The sequence below is a fragment of the Plectropomus leopardus genome, chromosome 9 (assembly GCF_008729295.1).
Source record: "Plectropomus leopardus isolate mb chromosome 9, YSFRI_Pleo_2.0, whole genome shotgun sequence".
Classification (NCBI taxonomy): Eukaryota; Metazoa; Chordata; class Actinopteri; order Perciformes; family Serranidae; genus Plectropomus; species Plectropomus leopardus.
Genome location: NC_056471.1, coordinates 25,836,841 through 25,859,760, shown reverse-complemented (window position 1 = coordinate 25,859,760; position 22,920 = coordinate 25,836,841). Strand labels below are relative to the sequence as shown.

Here is a 22,920-nt window from a genome sequence, read left to right as displayed (position 1 = left end):
TCAGCAGAGGAAAAAGTTTATTCCTCTGAACACGTTTCAGCTGCAGAAACCTTGTGACTTCATTTGATTGATTTGATTTTTTTCTGTTGTTGAAACAAAGTTTTATTCGCATGTTTAAATAGAGATAGATAACAATACAACAGATAGAGTAGGTAGATAGACATTTATATTATATATATAGATAGATATTATATATATATATATATATATATATATATATATATCCTTAAATAGTTTTTAAAGGAATTGAATTAATAAATCTACAAATAAGGCCTTAATTGGTTTTAAAATGTCTTAAATTAATCTTTCAAATGTCTTAAATATGCAAGGACATGGAGAGTAGGATTTTATTAATCCTGTTTTTCTGATTTTGTATTGTAAAACCTCAAAATAACATGCCACTTTAAAGTAGTAATGTTATGATTTACTGAATTCCTCTTGCTTAACACCAAAATGTCATGTTTTATATTACAGCAAATATTCAGGCAAATTTATCCCTAATTCTAAGTAGCATACTGATGTCCGTTTATGTTTTTTTATTTGTTTATTTTCCAATTTTGTTTTGTACAGTAGGTCTTAAATTTTATTGAGTGGCATTTAAAAAGTCTTCAGTCTCACTCTTCTTAATCTGGTTTCCTGATTGTGATTACATGTCCACATAAATACAAAACAATCAGCACTTTCAAAAGCATTTTCCAAATATCTGTTTTAGTGGAGTATAACTGTTTGGATGCGGATGAGAGGCCAAACTTAGAGGAAAATAGCCGTTTTCAATCCGTATTTGAGTAGAAAAGGCTTTAAGAAGTTCAGCTGTAGGAACCCGGATAGATGGAGAGAAGGAAGGTTCACAGGTACTTTTGCTATTTTACCAGTAATATTATGAGACAAAGACTTCGTGGCTGCTAAATGTTACCTGCTTCTGTTCACCAGCTCTCCGGTGAGAAAAGTGAAGCCCACCGCTCGAAATCAGCTCCCCTCCAGTGAGTCCAGCCCCACTGTGGATCAGCAGGACCTGGACTCCCACCTCACCTTGTAAGACTGATCCAAGAGGAGAAACTGAATTGTTAGGAAATAGTTTGTCTAATTTCTTGATTATCAGGTTTGCATAATTACATTAGAATAAACTGTTTTCTCTGCAGACTTTCTCTGATCGAAGACGGAGACGCAGGAAGAGAGGAGCCTGAGATTGAGGATTATGAAAGCGACTCTGAACATGAATCTGCATATACACTGGTAAAAAAAAAAAATCTTGACACATGTTGGTGATACCATTTCACAACAAAATACTCATTTACATCAGGTATGCTGCACTTACGACTGATAAGCCAGCTTCATATCAGTTGGGTATTTATGGCATTCTCCCAATTTCATGTAATCCATTTAAGTAGCAGCTTATAATACACTTTTGTGCTACTATTTTGTACTAGAACAGGAGCAGCCTGGAGCCCTGGAGACACGCAGCTCTTTTGTCTCTATTGGCTCCCTGTGGCTTTGACTCAAAATCACATGGAAATACATAATTGTCAATTTTTGACATTTGTATTTATCATAAGTATAGTCCTAAAGAAAGTCTTTTCAAATTGTAAAAAAAACACATTGCGAAAGCATCTAATACTTTTTTTTTACGTTTTGAAAAATGTGTCATATGCTCACCTGCCTAGCTCCTTTTCCTCTCAATTTTGCCAAACCTCAATAGCAGTTGCTGGTCTTGAGTTTCACTCACAAGGCTAGGAATGAATTTAAAATTCAAAAGAATAAGCATCTCGGAGGAAAATGGAGAATTAAATAGTGCACCGATAGATTTGTTGACTCTCACCACCAACACTTTAAAGATTAATTAGCAAATAATTATAAATTGTCAGCTGCAGAGTTGATACCTTGTGGTAAAATATGTTTATGAATGCTGGTTTAGACCCATTATTTATTCTGATAAGCTGTGTTGGCGTAAGGCTCGTGTATGTTTTGCAGCTCCAGGAGGAGTTCCAGTATTATTTTAGGTGAGAAATGTCTATTGATTGTAACTGAGTTACAACTGAATTAATACCTGTGAATGCAAATAATATTTATAATTTTTTCATATACAAATACAGTGTTTGTGGAGCTGTGTAACAGATTTGTACATTCTGAGCAATTGTAGAACCACTTAAGTATAATTTATAAGTATGCAATTTTTATGTTTTCTTTGCTTGACTTCAATATTTTTAATCAAAAAGAGTAAATATAGATTACTGGCTGCATTCCTGGCAAACTTTCTTCATCCTGTTTTTGTTCTGCAGCCCTCCACACGTCACACCTCCGCCAGCATCCTTGATGAGCTCTTTGACTGAGGGCACAGTGACCTGCATCGCCTGCAGAACAACATTTACGTTTCAAAAATGTCTTCAACACTGCTGCGTTTCCAGTGGTTTCAGTACATCTGAGTGTATTAATGTTCCTCTAAATGATCCCTCGCTGAGTTCACCGATCAGATCTATATTAATTTTGTTGGAGGGGAAGACAAAGGCAAAAATTATTATTATGAATACAAGCATGGGGACAATAGTTTTTGCAATTCACTTTTACGACTGTTTATGTTTCAAACACAAAATGTTGAATAGAAAAGAAGTTCAGTTAGATCCCTGAAGGCTGGCAGCGCGCTGAAAGTCTCTGCTGTGTTCCACATTTTGAATCTTCACTGTTGTAAATTACACTTTTTTGTGTAACACTTGTTAATTATTTGTTAATTAAAAGATGTTTAATTGAGCAAATACTACTGAAAGTGTCGTTAATAACATCACAAGAAAGGATGTCAATGAGTGGGAGTGGGAGTAATGCACACACTCTCAGGGCAATTTAGAAAATGCACATCCTGTAAATTATTAGTAAATTTAGGGCAGAAAAAGCTAGTAACCAATACAGTTCATGCTCCTGATGTCCTTTCTTTCCTTCTTATGATTAAATGAATGTTCCAGATGATAATAAATTGCTGGGAAATTGAAAAAAATGGGTAAAAGGAGAAGATCCACACACTCATTCTGTGAAAAAATCTTTTTAATGCAAGCTTTTGGTCGATTGCACAAGTTGAGTGTGCAGATGCCTTTTTTCTGCTTTAGTTTTTTGCTCCATAGCTCCAGCAGCCCAGCTAAGTTTGTATTTCTGGTGAGCTGTTTTTTAAAGATAAAAGTGTTAATATATTCTGAATAAATATGATGTGGAATATCTGTAAATAAAGTGTAAAATGTGTATTATTACTTTGTTATAAATTTAGATTTAAACAAAAGGTAGCTGACAAAACAGCACACATTCACAGTCTACTGCTCACATTCATTGGAAATTAACATTTTAAAACGTATTACTTTATTAAAACTCATCTTAAGTCATTTTGAGATCAATAATGCTTGCTATACAAGAATCCAAATACTGCACATTAGATTTATAACAGTCAAAAAAATTAAAAAGGTCATTACATTTTCAATAATTAATTTCACTGCTACTACAAAATACTGTATTTTGCCACAGTCTAGTAACAATGTCTTAAAATATGAGGCACAGTTAAGTGTATTGCTGTGCAGAAGAGCATAGCAATCCTTTATTTTCTTTCCATAAAGTGTTTTTTTTAACTTATTTGTAAAGGATTATTTGTGTTAAATCCGCCTACATGGCCATTATATCTAAGAGTCAGAAAACTGTAGCCTATATTTTCATAAAGTGTTAACTATAATTAGTCTATCGTGTATACTGTGAAATACCTTAGTTTTAACGAGATTATTTGATAATAACTTGTTTATGTCATTCGCACTACAGTCCACAGTGCCTGAGTTCACTGTGGGGTCACTATGCTGTATGAAATCCAATCATCGCTTTTCGCGCCAATACTGACTAACAGAGCGGAAGTTTGTCAGGTCACGTGACGCGCCATCGCCCGCAATTTTCGCGCCACCACGAAAGCCCGCCTCTCCCAGTGGAACGAGGCAACGTGATTGGCTGTCGCGGACGTCAGACTCGCGCCACTTCTTGTACCGCGACCAGGGGGAGAGCTGTAAGCTGCAAGTGAATGAACGCTGGTCTCCGGTGATAGTAAACCGAATAAACCGTGAATTTGAACCGTCTTTTTGGTTCTTTTGTGCGTTTTTGGATTTCGAAAGCAAGTTATCTCGCGCGAGGGTCTGCAGTTATGTCTCGTAAGGATTACGCGGCAGAGAAAGGTAATGGTTTAACTTTCACAATAACAGCATGGGAGCAACAGGTTGGCCCAAGTGACTCAACTAGCTAAGTCTGTTTTATGAAATGCTGTTAGAAAATGTTGGCTAGCGAACTTTTATCGTAGTTTGCATTTGAATTAAGACACCTTAGAGTAATTCTTGTGTTGTAACGCTGCAAAATAATCACTCATCTACTTGTTGCCTCGTTTTTCCCTTTACACTCTCGTATGCTCACGACTACAGCCCATCCACTTATGCATATTAATGTGTATTTTTATCGAATAGTCGAATAATGCTGTTTCATGTGATTCCGATGTACAATTTGAAGTTGCACAGTCTTTCTGAGCGTTACCTAACGTTAGCTTGTTAGTAACTGGTTAAAGTTTGTGAGCTTGTGACTGCTCGGTGACCCGGATGGAGCCGTTTAAACAAAGGAGCAGGCGCCACAGTGTGTAAGCACATGTTCAACAATAACCAACACTCAGTTAATGCAGACGGAGCGGAAATTATTAGTTACAAGTTTGTTGTTGTGTTGACATCGTGTGCTCCTCTTTGCTTGTTGCGGTTTTTTAAATGCGTAACTTTACCATATCAAGTCATAAAATACGCGTTAAATCGACAGAACAATCAAGTTAGCGTTACGTGGATAGAAACGGATTTTAAATAAGTTAGATCAACATGGCGGATTTGACGTTAGGTAACAAACGCTACGTTATGAAGGGGAATTATCTAGATTATAAACTTTATTATCGCTCCTTTCTCGGCGATAAAACGGCACAACACAAGCAAACGCTAAGAAATAAATAACGTCTTTAAGGTGCACGTTGGCTTTCTGCACTGTTTTAACTAATCGATATTCTCAAAGACTTGTTTCAGGGTTTTAAGTGACTTTTAACAAATACAGTCTTCCACAAACTGCTGCTAACTTCCCCAACAGACGTTACGTTAGCAGGCCAACACTTAGGGACTGTTCTCTACTTGTCAGAGGAGGGGGTGGCTGAGGTGTGACTGTTTTTGTTTTTTTTATTCCCCATAAAACTACAAATATCTTACCTTAAGCCTCTCTAAGTGACTGAGAAATGCATGACCATAAATCATTAGATTTTAAATTGTACCCTTTGATGTTTTAAAGTTGAAAGCTGAGGATGAAATCTTGGATTTGATAAAATCCTCCGTTTCTAACTCTCGTTGTACATGCTTAACAGTGCAAGTGGTTTATTAGTATTATTTGCTAGAATTTAAATGTTTCATAGGTGATTTTGATAAATATCACTTCTTTGAGCTCAGATTTTGCTATGGTCCTTTTACAGCTTTGTTGCACATGATGTGTCCAAGGACTGCCGGAAATTAGAAATCTAACATTAATTTCAGTATTTACAGCTTTAATGATACATGGTGTAATCATGGCCCCGTTCAAAGAAAATGTTCCTTCAAACCCATGTGTGTGTAAATACAATATAAAACCATTTTAATTTGTTTGCCTTTTGTCTCAGCCGAAAAGAAATATAAGTCCCTCTCCAGTGAAGAAAAAGTAATTTGACATGCATCTTCACTGTTTGCACTACACCCACTCCTTTAAACAAAGAGCAGGGCTCTTTAAATGGCTGTATTTTGCATTTATTTAACTGCCAATTTAAAAAGATGTGGGTTTGGGAGGCACGTTTCATTTAAAAATCTGAAAATGTAACAGCAGAAATTCTTTTGTGTGTACAATTCTTATCCACATAAAAAAAACCTTTAAAGGTGGAAATTCCCTTTATTATATGTTTCCTTTTAAAATGTTGCCTTTTTGACGAATTAACCAGCATGCACGATAAGAGTGAAAAAACAAATAAATTTTTTTTTTAAAAAAAAAAAAAAACTCCAATATTTCACATTTAACTTTCAAATATCAAACGGTAAATTTTTAAAACAATTATTTTATAGCATGTATTTTCCCTAAGTTACTTTGGGAGACTCACTGAGAAAAATGTAGCCTCGAGGAGGGTCAGAAATAAATTTTTAAAAAAGTCCCACCAGCCGCCCTCTTCCTTGATAAATACAGAACAGTCCCTTACTGCTAGCATTGTGGAAGCTAGCTGTAGTTACTTAAGGATTAGTGGAGGAGTATCATTGTTTTAGGGCGCTTAAAAATGCCTGAAACAACTCTTATAATTTAACTGGCCCTTGATTAGTTAAGAGTGTTATTTGTTTGGTAACATTTGCTTATATTCCAACAGTTAATGCAAACAAGCTAGAGCCTTTAACCAAAGAATAACGCTGCGTTTTTGATAAATACAGAACAGTCCCTAGCAGAAACATTACAATTACGTGACGAATCACCTCTCCGTTTTAGTAAATGTATTAACGCTATTTTATATGGCTCAATAACAGTGTTTTTGTGAATTATTTCTCGTTTAACTTCAAACCTGAAACTTAACAAAAGGCCATCGTCCAATCTGTGAATGCGACAGCTGCATCACACAGACGGGTACAAGTTCGTGTACCAACGGTCGGAAACCGCCATCGTTTAAACATTAAATCGGCGACTTCTTACAGCCTAATGATTATATTAAAAACAATAGCTAATATCGAGGATGATGCTTCTGCTCAACACAACGCAGCTGACCTGCGGTGACGTTAGAAGATGGCTGGTCACGGTTTGAAAACAACAGCCAGGACTATTTTGCAGAGCGGAGGGGGGTCGCGGAGGGATACTCCAGTGACGAGGCACAAAAGCCATGTGCTGCTTTGTTTACAAAAACATCCTCGAACAGAGAAATAATAAACGCGAGCTGCGCATTTTCTGCCACAGCGACAAAGTAAGTGGAGTATTTTAATTACCGCGCTAAGACTAGTTTGGTTTTTTGTGAGGTGGAATTAAATATAGTTAGTAGTTGTGGCTCTTTCGTGAAGTGAGGGATATTTTCTCTCCCAAAAAAAATGGACACTGAACTGAGCGCGCCTGTTGTTGTATTTACATTCTCACCCCGGAGCTATCTGCTGCGTAATGTCGGTTATTTTTACTCTAAAACTGTGATAGTAGACACACTCGAGTGGCATTTGTTTCCTGTAGTGCAGCAGTGGCAGTTTGTGCTCCAGTGTAGTGACTCATCGAGATTACAGGATGCCATGTTACTCAACAAAGGGGGTCGTCGCAGGACAACAAATTAGCTCCCAGTTTGTAGGCCCAGTGGTGGTGGTGTTCATCAGGCTTTTAAACTCAGAAAGCCGCTTTAATATCAAAAACAAATGCAAAGATAACATCACTAAACTGTCATTTCTTTGTGAGACCATGCAGGGAACAAACAATCTCCACCCAGTGTTTGCTGGATGTGGCCTGTGTTGTTGTGCTGTGAGTAAAGCTGGAGGTGTTTTTGTTTTGTTTTTGCAGACAAATGCAAAAGGTTCCTGCAGGAGTTTTACACGGAGGATGACAATGGGAAGAAGGTGTTTAAATATGGAGCTCAACTTGTAAGTATACTAAACAAATAATAAATGGGTTTAGCTTTCAGAAGTGGGTGTTTTTTTTAGCCTTGGCTATGAGTGTTGTTAGTGCTGATCCAAGTCAATTATAAAAGTAGGTGTTTCTCCTCTTGACCAGAAATGTGGCTTTTTTCTTTTGGACATGCATCTCTACCAAAGCCTTGCAGACTGTTGACTGTTTGGTTTGTGTACAACTAATCAACTAATGACAGAACATAGAAGTGATCTTAAAAAGACAGAAAGCCAGGTGTTGCAGATTAAAAGAACTAATTGTGAAACATTTTCGGCGTGCAGTATACATGTCCAATGAATGCTTTTAAAACCAGAATAATGTCAGAAAATCCCACGTCTTTATCAGAAATGGTTAATTTGTAAAAAAAAAAAAAAAAAAGGCTTAATTTGGAATATCCAAACAAAACATGCAGGATATTGACATGTTCAGAATATCAGTGTGCTGTAAATGTAGTAGATGTCCTGTTAATTAAATGGCTTGTCTAAATACTCTGTTGTGTGTTCAGGTGGCGCTGGCTCACAGAGAGCAGGTGTCTTTCTTTGTGGAGCTGGATGACGTGGCCGAGGAATACCCCGAGCTGGTTGAAAGTGTCTGCGAGAATGCCAAGCGCTACACGGACCTGTTCGCCGACGCTGTCCATGAGCTGCTGCCAGAGTACAAAGAAAGAGACGTGAGTGTGCATGCACAGTTGATCCTGTAGGGCAGCGAGTCGCCTTATGGTCCCTATCGTTGGCCAGATATGACCCGACGACCATTTTTGTAATTCATAATGAAAATGAATTGATTCACACTGGGGTTTTTTGTAATTTGAATATAAATTAGTTGCCAGAGTGCATTCAGAAACCTCAAAATACAGATTGTGTATCAAAAAAAAGTATGTAGGGAGGATCCTCCTATCAGGAGTCTGAGCTACTTATTTAATATGATTGTTTTTTTTGGTTGACTGGCCCCTGGCCCTCAGTCATTTAGCAAAAGTTGCAAGATGAGAATCCCTGCTGTAGGATTCATAAATAAAGTTGAGACATTTTGATCAGCTGCAGTAAATTGAAATCACAGTATCTGACAGTCAGGTTCATGTTCAAATGTTTGTTTATTAAAATACAAAACTGCTTTTGTTAAATTCAGATTGTGGCCAAGGATTCTTTGGACGTGTACATTGAGCACAGGCTAATGATGGAGCAGAGGGGTCGCGACCCCGCAGACACCCGAGACCCTCGTAACCAATACCCACCTGAGCTCATGAGGAGATTGTAAGTTGGGTCAGATTCAGAGTTTAATCACAGTTGTTCTGCTGCAGCAGATCTTGCACATGTATTTATGTTTGAATACCTTTTTCATCACCGTCATCTTCCTTCCACAGCGAGCTGTACTTTAAGTCTCCCACCACCGCTAAACCCAAAGTGGTGCGTGACGTGCGGGCGGACAGCATCGGGCATCTGGTGGCAGTTCGAGGTATAGTGACTCGAGCCACCGAGGTCAAACCGATGATGGCTGTGGCTACGTACACGTGTGACCAGTGTGGTGCCGAGACCTATCAACCAGTGAGATATTTGTTTTATTCCTGTAATTAATTACATCCTGTGACAATACACGCATTTATCAGATGTTCCTCATGAAGACTTTTTGTCCCTCAGATCCAGTCCCCCACCTTCATGCCCCTCATCATGTGTCCCAGTCAAGAGTGCGTCACCAACAAATCCGGAGGCCGACTCTACCTGCAGACCAGAGGCTCCAAATTTGTCAAGTTCCAGGAGCTGCGTATTCAGGAACATGTGAGGAACAATGAAATGCTCTCTTACTGCCGCCTTAGATTGGCTCCGTGAATTGTATTGTTGTCGTAAATTAAGCAAGTTTCCATTTTCATGAGTTTTATTCGTGTCGTCTCACAGAGCGACCAGGTGCCAGTCGGAAATATTCCAAGGAGCATGTCGATTTACGCCCGTGGAGAAAACACGCGTATTGCTCAGCCAGGAGACCACGTTGCCATCACCGGAGTCTTCCTCCCTCTGCTGCGCACAGGATTCAAACAGGCTACTCAGGTGTGTGTGTGTGTGTGTGTGTGTGTGTGTGTGTGTGTGTGTGTGTGGCTTTTAAGCTGAATTTATAATTTGTCTGGTTTACATCAGCTCTGTGATTCTAAAGTTCTTTCTTTCCTGACTTTTTTTTTTTTTTTTCATGGTTATTTCAGGGTCTTCTGTCAGAAACGTACATGGAGGCTCATAGCATCACACTCATGAACAAGACGGAGGACGATGAGCTCGGCAATGAGGATCTGTCCGAGGACGAGCTGCGCAGCATCACAGGTTGGATCCCGAGGAACACTAACGCATTTTTATTTTAAAACTTAAACATCTTCATACACAACCATTTTAGCGGAGTTTCAGAAATAATTCTCCGCTAACACGCCCTAACTCATGACAGGACATTGAAAATGTTGCTGTAAACAGAAAACTCTGCAGTTGGTTGCGTTGTAAAAGAAAATACTTTTTCATGTCTGTTAATTTCTTTGCGTTGACTGATGAAGAGGTAGAAGTGTTAATTTAAGTAACACATCAGTTTAAGGTGGTCAAGGCAACAGAAAGCAGATTGGGAGTTGTTACAAAGCAAATATGGTGATATATTATTTATTTAGCCTTTATTTAAAATGGATTGTCCCATTGAGATCAAAGATCTCTTACTAAAAGAATAGCCAAGAATAGCAGATATACAGCAACTAAAATTCACATAAAAGCACAAAGATCTGAATAAATAATAATAAGATAAAACAGTTGCACGTAGACAGCCTGCACTCAGTACGTTTCCATGATGTAAACTCATTCAAGGTCAGCATGATGCATAAAAAATTCTGCAGATTGTTCTTGCTGCAGGTGCAGAGAACCAATAAGCATTTGTTCCAAATTTAGTTTTGACTTTGGGCACAACAAGACACAAAAAGTCCTGCGAGCAGAGATGATAGTTTTCCACATCAGGGTGGCTGAGCATTATTCGATGCAGGAGGAAGCCGCGGGAAAAGAGTACCCACACTAGAAGTCCCAAATCACTAAATGTCCAGCATCAGAGGCATATACGAAAGTCTGAACACTTAACCAAAAAGAGCTCCAGGCTTTGGTGTTTAAATAACGCTTTAGACACAGTCTCTTTTCTTTAGGTGTACGCATGTGTGTGTGTATTTATTTGTATAAGTGTGGACAGTTTTATTCTCTATAGCTATTAAGCTCTGTTGATCATTGTCCTTATGGTATTTAGAGTATGCTGCTTTTTAATATGCTTTGACCTCATCTCCATTATTATTGTCCTCTAAGGAATATGGACTTTACCTTCTCCAAAAAAGTTTAATAGATTGGTTAAATATTTATATTATATATCAACTGTATGTTATATAACTATATATTTTATTTGTTTCTTTTTTCTCTCCATGGTTTAAGTTGGTACCACTGTCACTGTTATCTGGGCTGATATGCGCTGTGTTATTTGATATGTTCGAGTGTTTGCAGAGGTTTGCACTGAGCGGAGGTGTGAACAGGTTGTCTGGTGGCCTCAGCAGGTCTCTCTTGTGCCTGCTCCTCCACCAGCTGATGTCCATCTGACTTGTTCAAATGTCGTATTGAGAAACACTCGGCGTAAACGTAGCAATATTTAAACGCCGTAAAACATAAATGTATGTGTGTGGATGTAGCCCGTGTTGACGGCGCTGATGTGTTTACTAACTACAGTGATTGTATTATCTGTTGCAGAGGAAGGATTTTATGAGAAACTAGCCGGCTCGATTGCACCAGAGATCTACGGACACGAAGACGTGAAGAAGGCTCTGCTGCTGCTGCTGGTTGGAGGAGTGGAACAAGCTCCTAAAGGCATGAAGATCAGAGGTGAGCTCCGAGTCCAGACGCTTAATCTCTTACTCAACTATAGAGGGAGGATTCAGGCCGTTTATTTCAGAGATCAATAAAGTTTTGTCCCATCAGTAAATCATAAACCAACAGTACATAAAGATTAGTTGCATCCTTTGGAATATACTTTGTTGTCAAGAATATTCATATCAGATTATTTGTAGAGCACATTTAAAACAGCTGAAGTTTTGTGCATATAATCAAGTCCTGTCTCCTATCAATATATTTGGAGCGTGTTTCATTTTCTTATGAATTTTGTGTTAAGGAAACATAAACATCTGCCTGATGGGAGACCCAGGAGTCGCCAAGTCCCAGCTGCTCTCCTACATCGACCGTCTGGCTCCCCGAAGTGAGTACAGTCCTGTTTGTTTGAGTAAAAGTCCTGGATCTGGTTTAATATTTTATCCGGCGAGGCGTTTTCTCTCCATTAAGGTTCACGCAGTGAAATATTAACTTTGGATGCGATCGTGTATCAAGAGCAGAGTTACGGCTGTTTTTATGCCAGATGTTAGACGCTGTAGTTTTACCTACTTTGTATCATTCCAGTGAGTACTTTTATTTTTTTACTTTACTTTTTCACACCATTAAAAACAGAAAACGGGTCAAAAAGAAAATGGAGAGGTTAGAAACCCAAATGGGCGTATAGAAATTTAAAACATGACAAAAAGATCAAAAATTCTGAGTGCGTGCAAACAAAAGATTAACAGTCATCTGAGTGTCTTCGGGACTGTATGCAGTTTAAAAACAAAATGAAGGCGGCTGTCATTTCGTCGTGGTCTGCTCACTTCCCCTCGCCCCCTCTCCGCTCTCCAGGCCAGTACACAACAGGTCGCGGCTCGTCTGGCGTCGGTCTGACTGCGGCGGTGATGCGCGACCCTCTGACCGGAGAAATGACCCTGGAAGGTGGAGCCTTGGTGCTGGCTGACCTGGGCATCTGCTGCATTGACGAGTTTGACAAGATGGCAGACGCTGATCGCACAGCCATCCACGAGGTGATGGAGCAGCAGACCATCTCCATCGCTAAGGTAAAAAAAAAACACACACTTGTGGCTTAATTAGTGTCGGCATTAAAACCTAATGATGTCTAAACTCAACTAATGTGTTCTTCCTCTCTCCAGGCCGGCATCATGACCTCCCTCAATGCCCGCTGCTCTATTCTAGCAGCCGCCAACCCCGCCTACGGCCGCTACAATCCCCGAAAGAGCATCGAGCAGAACATCCAGCTGCCAGCCGCTCTGCTCTCCCGTTTCGACCTCCTCTGGCTGATCCAGGACAAGCCCGACGCCGACGCCGATCTGCGTCTGGCCCAGCACATCACCTACGTCCACCAGCACTGCCGCCAGCCGCCGACTCACTTCACCCCCATCGACATGAAGCTGATGAGGTAACGCTGATCTGCATTACATCACAAAACGTCAAAGCTACAAATGTACTTCATAACGCTGAGCTAACAAAAATCCGAATCCATTCAGGCGTTACATCGCCGTGTGTAAGAAGCGGCAGCCTGTGGTGCCCGAGTCGCTGGCAGATTACATCACCGCCGCTTACGTGGAGATGAGGAAAGAGGCCCGAGTCAGCAAAGACACCACCTTCACCTCTGCCCGTACCCTCCTCTCCATCCTCCGTCTGTCCACGGCCCTGGTGAGAGCTACAACTGTGCTCTACTGAGCTGACTGAAAATGCAACTCAAAATGTTAATATTTTATGATTTTAAACATTGTCGAGTCCTTTCTGGTACCATTACATTTAAAAGGAGCCAAATATCAGAGTTCCCGTGCATCCAGGAGAACTGGAACAACCATAGACCAGTTTTCCAGTTATGGAATAGAAAGAAATACTAAAATGTTTTGTAAAATTATTTAAACATTTTCCTTTTTTCCTTTAGCTGAAGATTAATTATCAGAGTACCAGAGTAAAGAGCAAAGTTTTATTCAGGATCTCATACCAATGTTCAAATGTTTTTTAAGGACAGGGGTGTTATGAAGAGGCTGCTCTCGGTTATGTTGTGAAAAATGAAAACACCCCCAGATTGTATTAAATAGCACATGCAGGTTAGATGACAAAACAACAGAAGTGGCTGATACTCCCAGTAATGTTAAACTGGTTGGAAGGTTTATTTTGGTATTAAACAGGCAGTTATCCAACTTTAATATTTTCAAAATAGTCATTTTACACAAAAAAAGGCTTTTAGTAATTGTAAAGCATGTCATCCAAAAAATAACAAAAAATCTGTTTTCATTCCTTTAAGGTTCATAATAACCAATAATAATAGTGTAAAACCATACACCATGATAGTAAGATAAAGTAAACGCAGTGAAGGGCTGTGCATCTGCAGGTGTTTACTGTATCTCATGATCAGTCGGTCATAATGTGTAAGCACGTATGAGATGATGTCAGAAAAGTTCCCGTCTTTTTAAATACTCTGAGAGTGGGAACGCTGAACAGAAACACTGGGTTAATGTTTTGATGAAGGTATTAATGGAGTTGTTTAAAGTGATTACCGTCTGCGTGCGTCTTCATCAACAGTCCAGTGTGTGATAAAGTGCTTACAGTGCAGGTAGTGATGATAACCTTGCCTACTGCAGTGTGAGCACTTCTTTCCCACGCTGGACAAACGATCTCCCGTCTGCAAAACACCTGAGATATAATCATCACTCCTCATCATGACTCAGCACACCACATAAATGTATACATGCCCTCATAACGGTGTGTTTTGTTATCTGCTTTCTGAAAAGACATCTGTTTATTTATTTTAACTTCCTTTTTTGTTTGCGGTGATGAAAAAAAACAAGTGAAGGCAAGTGCAGGGACTTATAAACAGACAAAAGACATGATGAAAAGTGACACCGAGACATAAAATAAAGGCGCAGACAGAGTAGAAGAGAAAACAGAATTAAACAAAAACAAATGAAATTAAAAAGAGGATAAAACAAGTGTTCAGTGTGACAGGTTCAGGACAAGAGGCAAAAAAAAATATATTCTTAGCAGAAACTGTATACAGATGTGTGTGTGCGTGTCAGTGGTTGTGAGATACATCTACACACATACACACACACAAACATAAATTATCCACACACAGGTTCACATACACCTTGTATACATTCATAAGGCATCTAAAGACAAGTTTATTTCCTGACTCAAGTGTTTTACGGTGATCTGGTTTCAGCCTCTGGGTGTCAAAAGTGCTGTTTGTGCAGGTAGCAGTCATCCACCTACTGCAAAACCAGCACTTCAGGCACACAGGTTGGCGATGTGCTGCACACAGACGTCCACAAGGGGGCGAGCTGCAACCGTCCCGTGTGAAAGAAAGCGCTTGAGTTGTAAATAATTAAGAACGAATTAATTGCACCATGTGGTCTGAACTGCTTGTTGAGCTGCTACAGATGGACGCTCATCATGAGTGAGCTGCAGAGAAGAGTTCGTCTGCTCCTGCTCAGCTTTGCAGGGTGGGCAGTCAGCCTGTGTGCGTTAGGAGCAGCTGTGCAAACCCATGCAAAACTGACCATGGCCAGAGCCGACATCAGTGTGTTCTGCGTTTAAAAAAAAGGATTCGAAAAGCGTTCTCTTTTTGTCATGTTGTTTGTTTTCATTTCAACCTGTAGAGAGACTAGCTGGTGTTGAGAGGCGGAGACTTGGGCAATTGCCGGCCATCCCAGAGGGCATTGCACTTGTCTCGGTCTGACAGTGCCGGCACAGCGCAGCCTTCGCAACGAAGACAAATCTGCTGTCAAACTAAATTCCCACTTTGATACACATTTACTTCATCTTCCATCTCAATCACAATCCACTCTTTTCTTCTGTCGCCTCTCTGCAGGCTCGCCTCCGCATGATGGAGACCGTGGAGAAGGAAGACGTCAACGAGGCAATGAGACTGATGGAGATGTCGAAGGATTCGCTACAAGCCGACAAGTCCAACGCCACAAGGTCAGCGTTAACACTTTCTTAATGGTGGCGTTCGTTTAACCGCGGCCTTTACGTAACATTAGTGACCGGATGTCGTCCGACCCAGAAGCCCCTTTTATGAGTTCCTCGTTTGCCCGTAACAGTAGCTGCGTGTCCTGGAGGAAGCTGTTAAACGTCTCTGGGTTTTTATGGAGCTTTCTTCACACGGAAGCATGTTCACTGAGGCAGACCTGTGGCGTGTTCACGCCCCCAACACACACTGCTGTCTGTGCTTCAAAACGCCCCGAAGGCTTTTTACAGCCGTGTGAGAGGGAGAAAAGACGCTTCTTCTTCTGTTAGGACTTTACATCATTTTTTCCTCATTCAAGGAATCGTTTGCTTTTTATATGCAGGTTTTGTTGCTGAAAGTTGAATAATAAGATTTAAATCACATCATTTCTTATCGAGATTTAAGGTGAAGGCAGATCGTTATCTTCTAACCGTCAGATATTTGACTAAAATCATGAGAGTTTAGCCTCTTTTTGTCCGCGCTCTCGTGATCTTGACCTTTTTGGTTGTAACTTGGTCATAAGACTCAGTCCCAGCTGTCTGAAGTCCGTCTACTCCTCACGACATTTAGACAAAATCAAACATGTTTAATGTTGTACTCTTGCTGTATGCAAATACTGAAGTTCGATGACGTAAATGTCAACAAACTAATTGGCGCACTTTCTCCAGCACCAAACAGGAAGCAGTAAATTGGGTAGACAGTAAACATGGAGGGGCCAAATCATGAAACGGTCTCCGTCCTCCTGTTGTGTGGAAAAATAAGGAAACTGGTGGAGCTGTGGAGAGAACAAGACTCTTTCTTTAGTTTGATGTGTATCTAACTCACCAAAAAGCTTTATTTTTGAAATGATTCCCTTTCATAGCCAGTCTCCTCCTGCTCTGACGGCGCAGCTAACTAACAGCGTAGCAAGTTGAGACAACAAAATCCAAAATCTAAAATTCGTGCACAAATTCACTTTCTCTGTATGAAATATATCGATGCCGAATTAACAACACTGTCGACATATGTTGACTTTCAACTCGTTTTTCTAGTGTTTTTTTTTTTTCAAACATGTAAGAAATTGCTCAAGTGATATTTGTTAAAGGGAGTCTGATGTTATATTTTCCAAAAATATTCTCCCAAAGAATGTAGCTGTAGTAGTACATAGTGATAGTAATTAAAATAGTAAGTAATAATAATAGAATTGTAATTAAATCTCTACAAAAACAAAAATATAAAAATGTCAGTTTTCGGTTTCAGGGAGGTAAAGAGTATCTTAAAGTGTCTCTTTTAACAATGATACTCACATTTTCCTGCCTCTGTTTTAAGACATTTAATTGACCTTCAACCCAAAATCAATGTTACAAAAGGCAATAAAGCTTTTTCCGAGGTCTTCAAGTCTCAGCTGAACTCTTAATTCTCTCTGTGCAGGACTCAGCGCCCGGCCGACGTCATCTTCTCTCTGGTGCGTGAGCTCTCCGCGGAGGGCGTGGCCGGCCGCGGTGGAGCTGGTGGGGTGGTTCGCATGGCCGAAGCAGAGCAGCGCTGCGTCTCCCGTGGCTTCACCCCCGCCCAGTTCCAGGAGGCGTTGGAGGAGTACGAGGAGCTGAACGTGTGGCAGGTGAACCAGGCTCGCACCCGAATCACCTTTGTCTGAAGAAAGCGGGGACACTTTGGTGCATGTTGTGTTTCAGCCACCTGAGGGGTTTCATACGGACTTGCACACGGGCTCTGCTGTTTTCCTGCTCTGGTATTTTGTAGCAAAAGTCGAGCTGAATCTGGACACTTTTTAAGCATGACTACACTGCAAGACTCCCCGCTGCTGGAGACCTATAGCTTTTTTTATATCAAGCTTCCTGTTCACCAGTTAAACTCCTGTAAATATGTACGTCAGAATTTAGGATTGTGAAGCAGTTTAAAGCTTTAAGCTTCTAGTTTCTTTGACACAAAGTATTTCTGTATATTTTTTACGCTGTGATGCTAAATTAGGCCAAGTAAATTAACGTTGAGCCTTGTATTGTGACATATAGTTATAATAAATTGATGGTTCAATAATAACTCTGCTTTATGTGGATGATTTGGCGTCAGTGTGAGAATGAAATGAAGGTTAAAGTGCCTCAATCACGCCTGAACACCTGGTTTACCGGAGCAGCTTTTTTGACATAATTGCTGCTTTCAGTAAAACATGCTCGTAAAACCTGTGTACATAGAGGGTTACAACTAACAATTATTTTAATTATTGTTTAGTCTATAAAATTTTGAAACTTCAACAGTTTCCTAGAGCCGAGGGCTACAGCCTCAAAAACCGTTTAGTTTAGGAATGCAAAGATAATGTCATGTTTAATTCGAGGGTTATGTGTCCTTGTATTAATCATTTAGTCTTTACAAAAGTAAAAAATTGTTATTAAATGTGCATTAGAAGTTTCAAAACTACAAGTTTTCAGCTTCAGTTAGGTTGTTTTGGCCGACAGACGCTTTAAAACCCAAAGGCGTTCGGTTTCCTGTCACATGAGACAAAGAAAAGCTGGAAATCTTAACAGTTAAGAGGCTGGAAATATGATTTTTTTTTGTTTTTTGCCAGTGTTTCTGCAAATCCTTAGATTTTTAAAAAGCATTGAATAAACTAATCTAAAAATAAGGCCTAAATTGGTATTAAATCATCCTAAATCAACCTGTCGAAAGTAAGAATTTGTTAAAAAATGTCAGTTTTCTGCTTCAGGTAGCCTGTTCATCCAAACAAAAGTTTTAAAACTCTCAGTTTATTATCACACGTGACAAAGAAAAGGTGAAATCATGACAGTTAAGATGCTGGAAATAGGAAATATTTGTCTTTTAACAGCATTTCTGTGCATCTTATCAGTCTTTAAAAGGCATTCTTAAGGCTTAAATTGTTAATAAATGTCTTAAATCAACCTTAAAGCCTTAATGCTACGCACTGCTGAGTTTGTATTTCTGATGTTGCGTTGTAAAATGTCAAAATAAGAGGCAACATCTTTTTACAAATAATTTTCTAAGTTGGTCTTGCAGAAAAAGCAGAAAAACACATTTTTTAACTTTTTCTCTGACCTGAAATGATGGAATCAAGGCAGCAATAAACAAAAAATTGCACAGAAAATTGCCTGCAAACGCATTTATGTTTTACCCTTGACCAAAATTATTTTTTGTTAAATAAATATTTTGACTAAATTGTCTCGACCCATAAGTAATTTTTCTTCCATTTAAAGAAAAAGAAGTTTTTTCTTAAATTTTACATTTTTTTTCTTCAATTTTGATTTTGATTTTTTTCCTCTTTTTTTGATTCTCTTTACTTGAGCTCTGATAGTTTTAATTAATTAAATAATTGTCTTTAATTTTGATTATTTTGATTTTTCAATTTTGATTTTTCTCTTAAATTTTGGCTAGTTGTTTTGTTTTTACAGTTTTTTTAATGTATATTTTCTTTTCTTCTTTTTATTATGTTCTCTTCAATTTGGATTTTTAAATTGTCACTAAATTTGGATCATCTGACATAAAGTTGGAGTTCAATTTTGTTTGTTTTTTTTTTTGCAATTTTGGTTAACATATAATTGGCCTTTAACTTTTTTCTACCTGGCATTAAAGGGTCTTTTAAAGTCTTCGGTCTAACTTGCCTCAAGCTGAAACCGTTTGTGCTCGACAAATGACAAACTGAATAGAAGATGTTTATTTTCTGAAGATCAACTGACACGTTAATCAAACAAAAATGCATTTGCTGTATAATACTCAGGCCAAAGTATATCAAGTGTGAACATCATACACATGCATTAAATTTAGGACATATATGTGGTATGAAAGCATCCCATAATTCACCCTTGATTTACTCATAAGAGTTTAAAATCTAATCCTGAACATGCAAAGACAAAAAAAAGCAGGTGTTCTCTGGCTTAAAAAAAAGAAAAACGCCTTTTGGAGTTGACAGCATTTCAGAAAAAAAATCATAAAAGTTCATTTAAGCCGTGCGGGTCATTATCTGTGATTTTTACCGTCTTTTTTGGCTCAGATATTGTGTTAGTCGGCAGCATTTTCCCCACAGTTGCAGTCGTCCCAGCAGGCGACGCTTTCCTCTCAGACTTAATGGGGAGTTTCCATTTGAAGTCTGTTCTCTTTATGGTTCTGCTGCCGAACCTGCGGGGGCTCTTTATTCCTAATTGGCGCCAAAGGCCCCATATTAAACGGTATTAAAGGAGAGGAGGGACGAGGGATTCGTGTCAGAGATGGTGGAGTCTCATTGGACAGGAGGGGATGTTTCAGGGGGTCTGACACACAGATCTGTATTTAACCCCCTCGGCCCCGTCGCTGCAGTGAAGACAGCTTCCTGAACCAGGTGAGTGAAACACGCTGAAGTGATTTTTGTCTTCAGGCGCTGAAAAGTGCTTATTTATTGAACTCAAAACTGCATTTCATCTCCTGCAGCTGCTTTGTGTTGTATTTTATACCGATCTCTGTCTACTTTGAACCAAATTTGACTGTTTTTGTCGTGCTACTGTGAAACAAAAATTTTTTTCTTAATTTATGAAACATTTAAATTCTGTAGTGAGAAAAAAGTAGATTTTACCTACACACCCTTTAAAATGTGTTTTTGAGTATTGGTGTATAAATATTATAAAATTTGTTTTTAAAAAGATTACAAACTATATTTCTTGCTTAACTTATCAAATAGCAATGATATGATGAAAACTTTGAAAACTGTACAACTCTGTTTTTCTCATGAACGCCTGGTCTAAGCTGCAGGGTGGAGATGATTTCGTCTTTATGGATGGCGGCGGCACTCTGCTGTCTGATGCTGCTCCCAGGTCAGTCCTGAGTCTTTATCTTGCTTATGAAGAAAAATGTCAAAAACATGACGATAAGCATGATTTTCTCCTCTTCCAGGCCTTCTGGAGGCCAAATCTTTGTTAAACGCCATTAAGCAGGAAGGTATGTGCACATCATAGTAACTTCAGAATAAAGTCTAAAGGCGTCGTTTAAAGGACTAATCCTCCTCTCTTTCGTTGACAGAGATGGTTCCTGTAAGTCATGTTGGTATCGACTCACAGAGAGCGAACGCCTTTCTGACTCACTCCAGACCGAAGCGTAACGTGGACCCCAGGTGGCACAGAGGGAACCCCGACTTCCAGGCTTACTACCGCTACTACAGCAGCATCGGACACACTGAGGGGGTAAATACAACAGGGACACATCACACCTGTAAAGACGTGACGGTGAAAGAAATGATGCACGCTTTCTTTCTCTGGAAGATTCCAGTGAGGAAGAGATGGAATAACCCAAAGAATGATTTTACAAAGCAGAAAAGTAGCCAAAAACAAAATCAACACTGATAATCCAACGATTTCCAACAAAAACCTCAATTACTGAAAGACTTTTTAAAAATATTACATTCAAAATAAATTTGACTTTTGAGCTTTCCCCGTGTCTGAGGAGATACTTTTAAAAGCCTTGACTTGCACAGAGAATAGACTGATTAAATTTTTTATGACATTTTTGTACTGACTTCTTAATAAAAGTTGTTAGTGGCATGCTATATAATTACTTTTAATGAATTTATTTAAAACATACTATCCTGTTTTGTTTTGTGACAATTTTTTAAAATATTTAAAATATTTTTTTGGCATACCATACTATTAGTTTTATTACATTACTATCCTATGACTTTAATTGAATTTTATACAACATAATATACATTGACTATGTTTTTTTATGACATACTATACAGTTGTATATATTTTTTTAACAACATGCTACACTATGATTTTCTGTGGAATTTTGTTTTGTAATGAAATTGTTACAGCAATCTTGCATGAATAACCTTCCACACAATGTGTTATAACAAGAAAAGTATTTTCTGTAGCTTTGGACGTTACTGTGGTAGTTTGCATTGATGTGTGACGTTTACTATCACTTAGGCTTATTCATTTTTTTCTTATCTTCCTCTATGTACACCAGCTAGATGAAATATGTTTGAATAGTTTGAAAAATGCCTGACAAGTTGGGGAAAAAAAAAAGTCATTGAAAAGTCATTAAAACGTTTTGCCCGTGAAATTGTCAAAACCTTGGATTAACGTAATAGTTGACATCTGAGTCATTAATCTTTCAGCTCTATTTTCTGCATCAGTTTATTTTTTCACTCCTTTTTTTAAGATGTAGCAGGATTTAAGGACAAACTTTAATAATGACAATTTGATAATAAATTTATTTTGGACCCTCTCTGTTTTTTCCCCTCTGTCTCTCAGCTCTATGAGATCGATAAGCTGCGGATGCTCTACCAGCAGATGAGGTACCTGGAGCACACCTACGGCCCCAACGCTTCTTACTACCAGAACAAACTGGGGATGCCGATGATCATGTGCGATCCGGCCACAGACAAGAAGTGCAAAGTCGCTCCGCCTCCACCCGCCATGAAAGGTGTCCCGAAGCCCACGGAGCCCCCGGCGACCCCTCCTCCCTCTCCCCCCCGTGCCGTCCATCTCCCAGGCCGACGTTCTCTACCTGTGCAACAAGAAAGACCCCTCTGTAAGCCCCACATCGTCTTGGGGGGAGGAGGAGGAGGTGGGGGTCCTGGGACCGGAGCTGGAGCCTTCTGGGGGGTGCAGTGGGGGTGGTAGCGGGGGTCGCAGTACCCCAATCTCCTCCTCCTCCGCCAAAGAAGTCCGCCCCGCCTCCACCTCCTCCTGTCCTCGTCAAGAAGTCCATCCCGGTCCCCGTGCGCACCTTCAAGGGCATGGAGTACGACTGCGACCCCTACTGGGACCCTGACTGCCTGATTGACCACCCACCCCGGCCCATGAAGGGGAAGGTCGTCATCCCCCCGCCGCCACCACCACTCCCTCCTGTGGAGGAGGAGAAGAAAGAGGAGCCAGTGGAGGAGCCAGCTCCCCCTGCTCCCATTGAGAAGAAAGTCAGCTACCCATATCCGTATTATTACCCGATGCCCTACGACCCCCGGGATGACCTGTACGACCCCGTCCGCTTCCAGTACCCACAGCCTGCTGCGGCCGCCGATGAGCCTGCAGAGTCGGGCCACAGCCAGTAAAGCGTCCAGGATTTTGGAGGTATTTTTTCTTTAGAAATTAAAGACTTTGACTGAAAACATCTAAGTTGAACATTTTCATATTTTTTGAGGAAATTTTAAAATCTTGAATGTATTTTCACAGGAGCAACCTGCGGGAAAGCATTGGAAAATTTCAACATTTGTATTATAAACTTTTTTTTCAATTAGCAACTGTTAATGTATCGCTGTCAGTGAGTAAAACAAGCATGTAGTGCAAATGAATTTTCACTAATCCGATAATAAAGTTTTACAAAACAGATTCTGATTGGCTAATGAGTAATATTTTCAATCTGAATTTATTTTAAAGGTGCAAGAAGACAAAGTAAATAACAGGATTCCTACAGCTAAAAGCAAGTGCAGTTTAAGACTTTTTAAGT

At 39.6% G+C, this 22,920-nt stretch overlaps 2 protein-coding genes and 1 pseudogene across 2 annotated transcripts in view; all 3 read left to right on the top strand.

Moving 5' to 3' along the window:
• Positions 1–2,626, top strand: part of LOC121948257 (cohesin subunit SA-2) — a 31,311-nt gene extending 28,685 nt beyond the window's left edge. The window contains exons 30-32 of the mRNA XM_042493602.1: positions 931–1,032; positions 1,140–1,233; positions 2,277–2,626. Of these exons, the coding sequence (XP_042349536.1) occupies positions 931–1,032; positions 1,140–1,233; positions 2,277–2,327 (247 nt within the window). The 3' untranslated portion in view covers positions 2,328–2,626. The remainder of the gene's footprint in view (positions 1–930; positions 1,033–1,139; positions 1,234–2,276) is intronic.
• Positions 2,627–3,971: 1,345 nt separating this feature from the next.
• On the top strand, positions 3,972–17,535 carry mcm7 (minichromosome maintenance complex component 7). The gene is made up of 15 exons (XM_042493957.1): positions 3,972–4,184; positions 7,555–7,634; positions 8,165–8,329; positions 8,785–8,909; positions 9,020–9,200; positions 9,294–9,431; positions 9,549–9,698; positions 9,848–9,962; positions 11,394–11,525; positions 11,812–11,895; positions 12,360–12,571; positions 12,665–12,930; positions 13,019–13,187; positions 15,361–15,470; positions 16,909–17,535. The coding sequence occupies exons 1-15, from the start codon at positions 4,154–4,156 to the stop codon at positions 17,132–17,134; spliced, it is 2,184 nt and encodes a 727-aa protein (XP_042349891.1). The 5' UTR covers positions 3,972–4,153; the 3' UTR covers positions 17,135–17,535.
• Positions 17,536–20,251: 2,716 nt separating this feature from the next.
• LOC121947777 lies at positions 20,252–22,525 on the top strand (annotated as a pseudogene).
• The last annotated feature ends 395 nt before the right edge of the window (positions 22,526–22,920 follow it).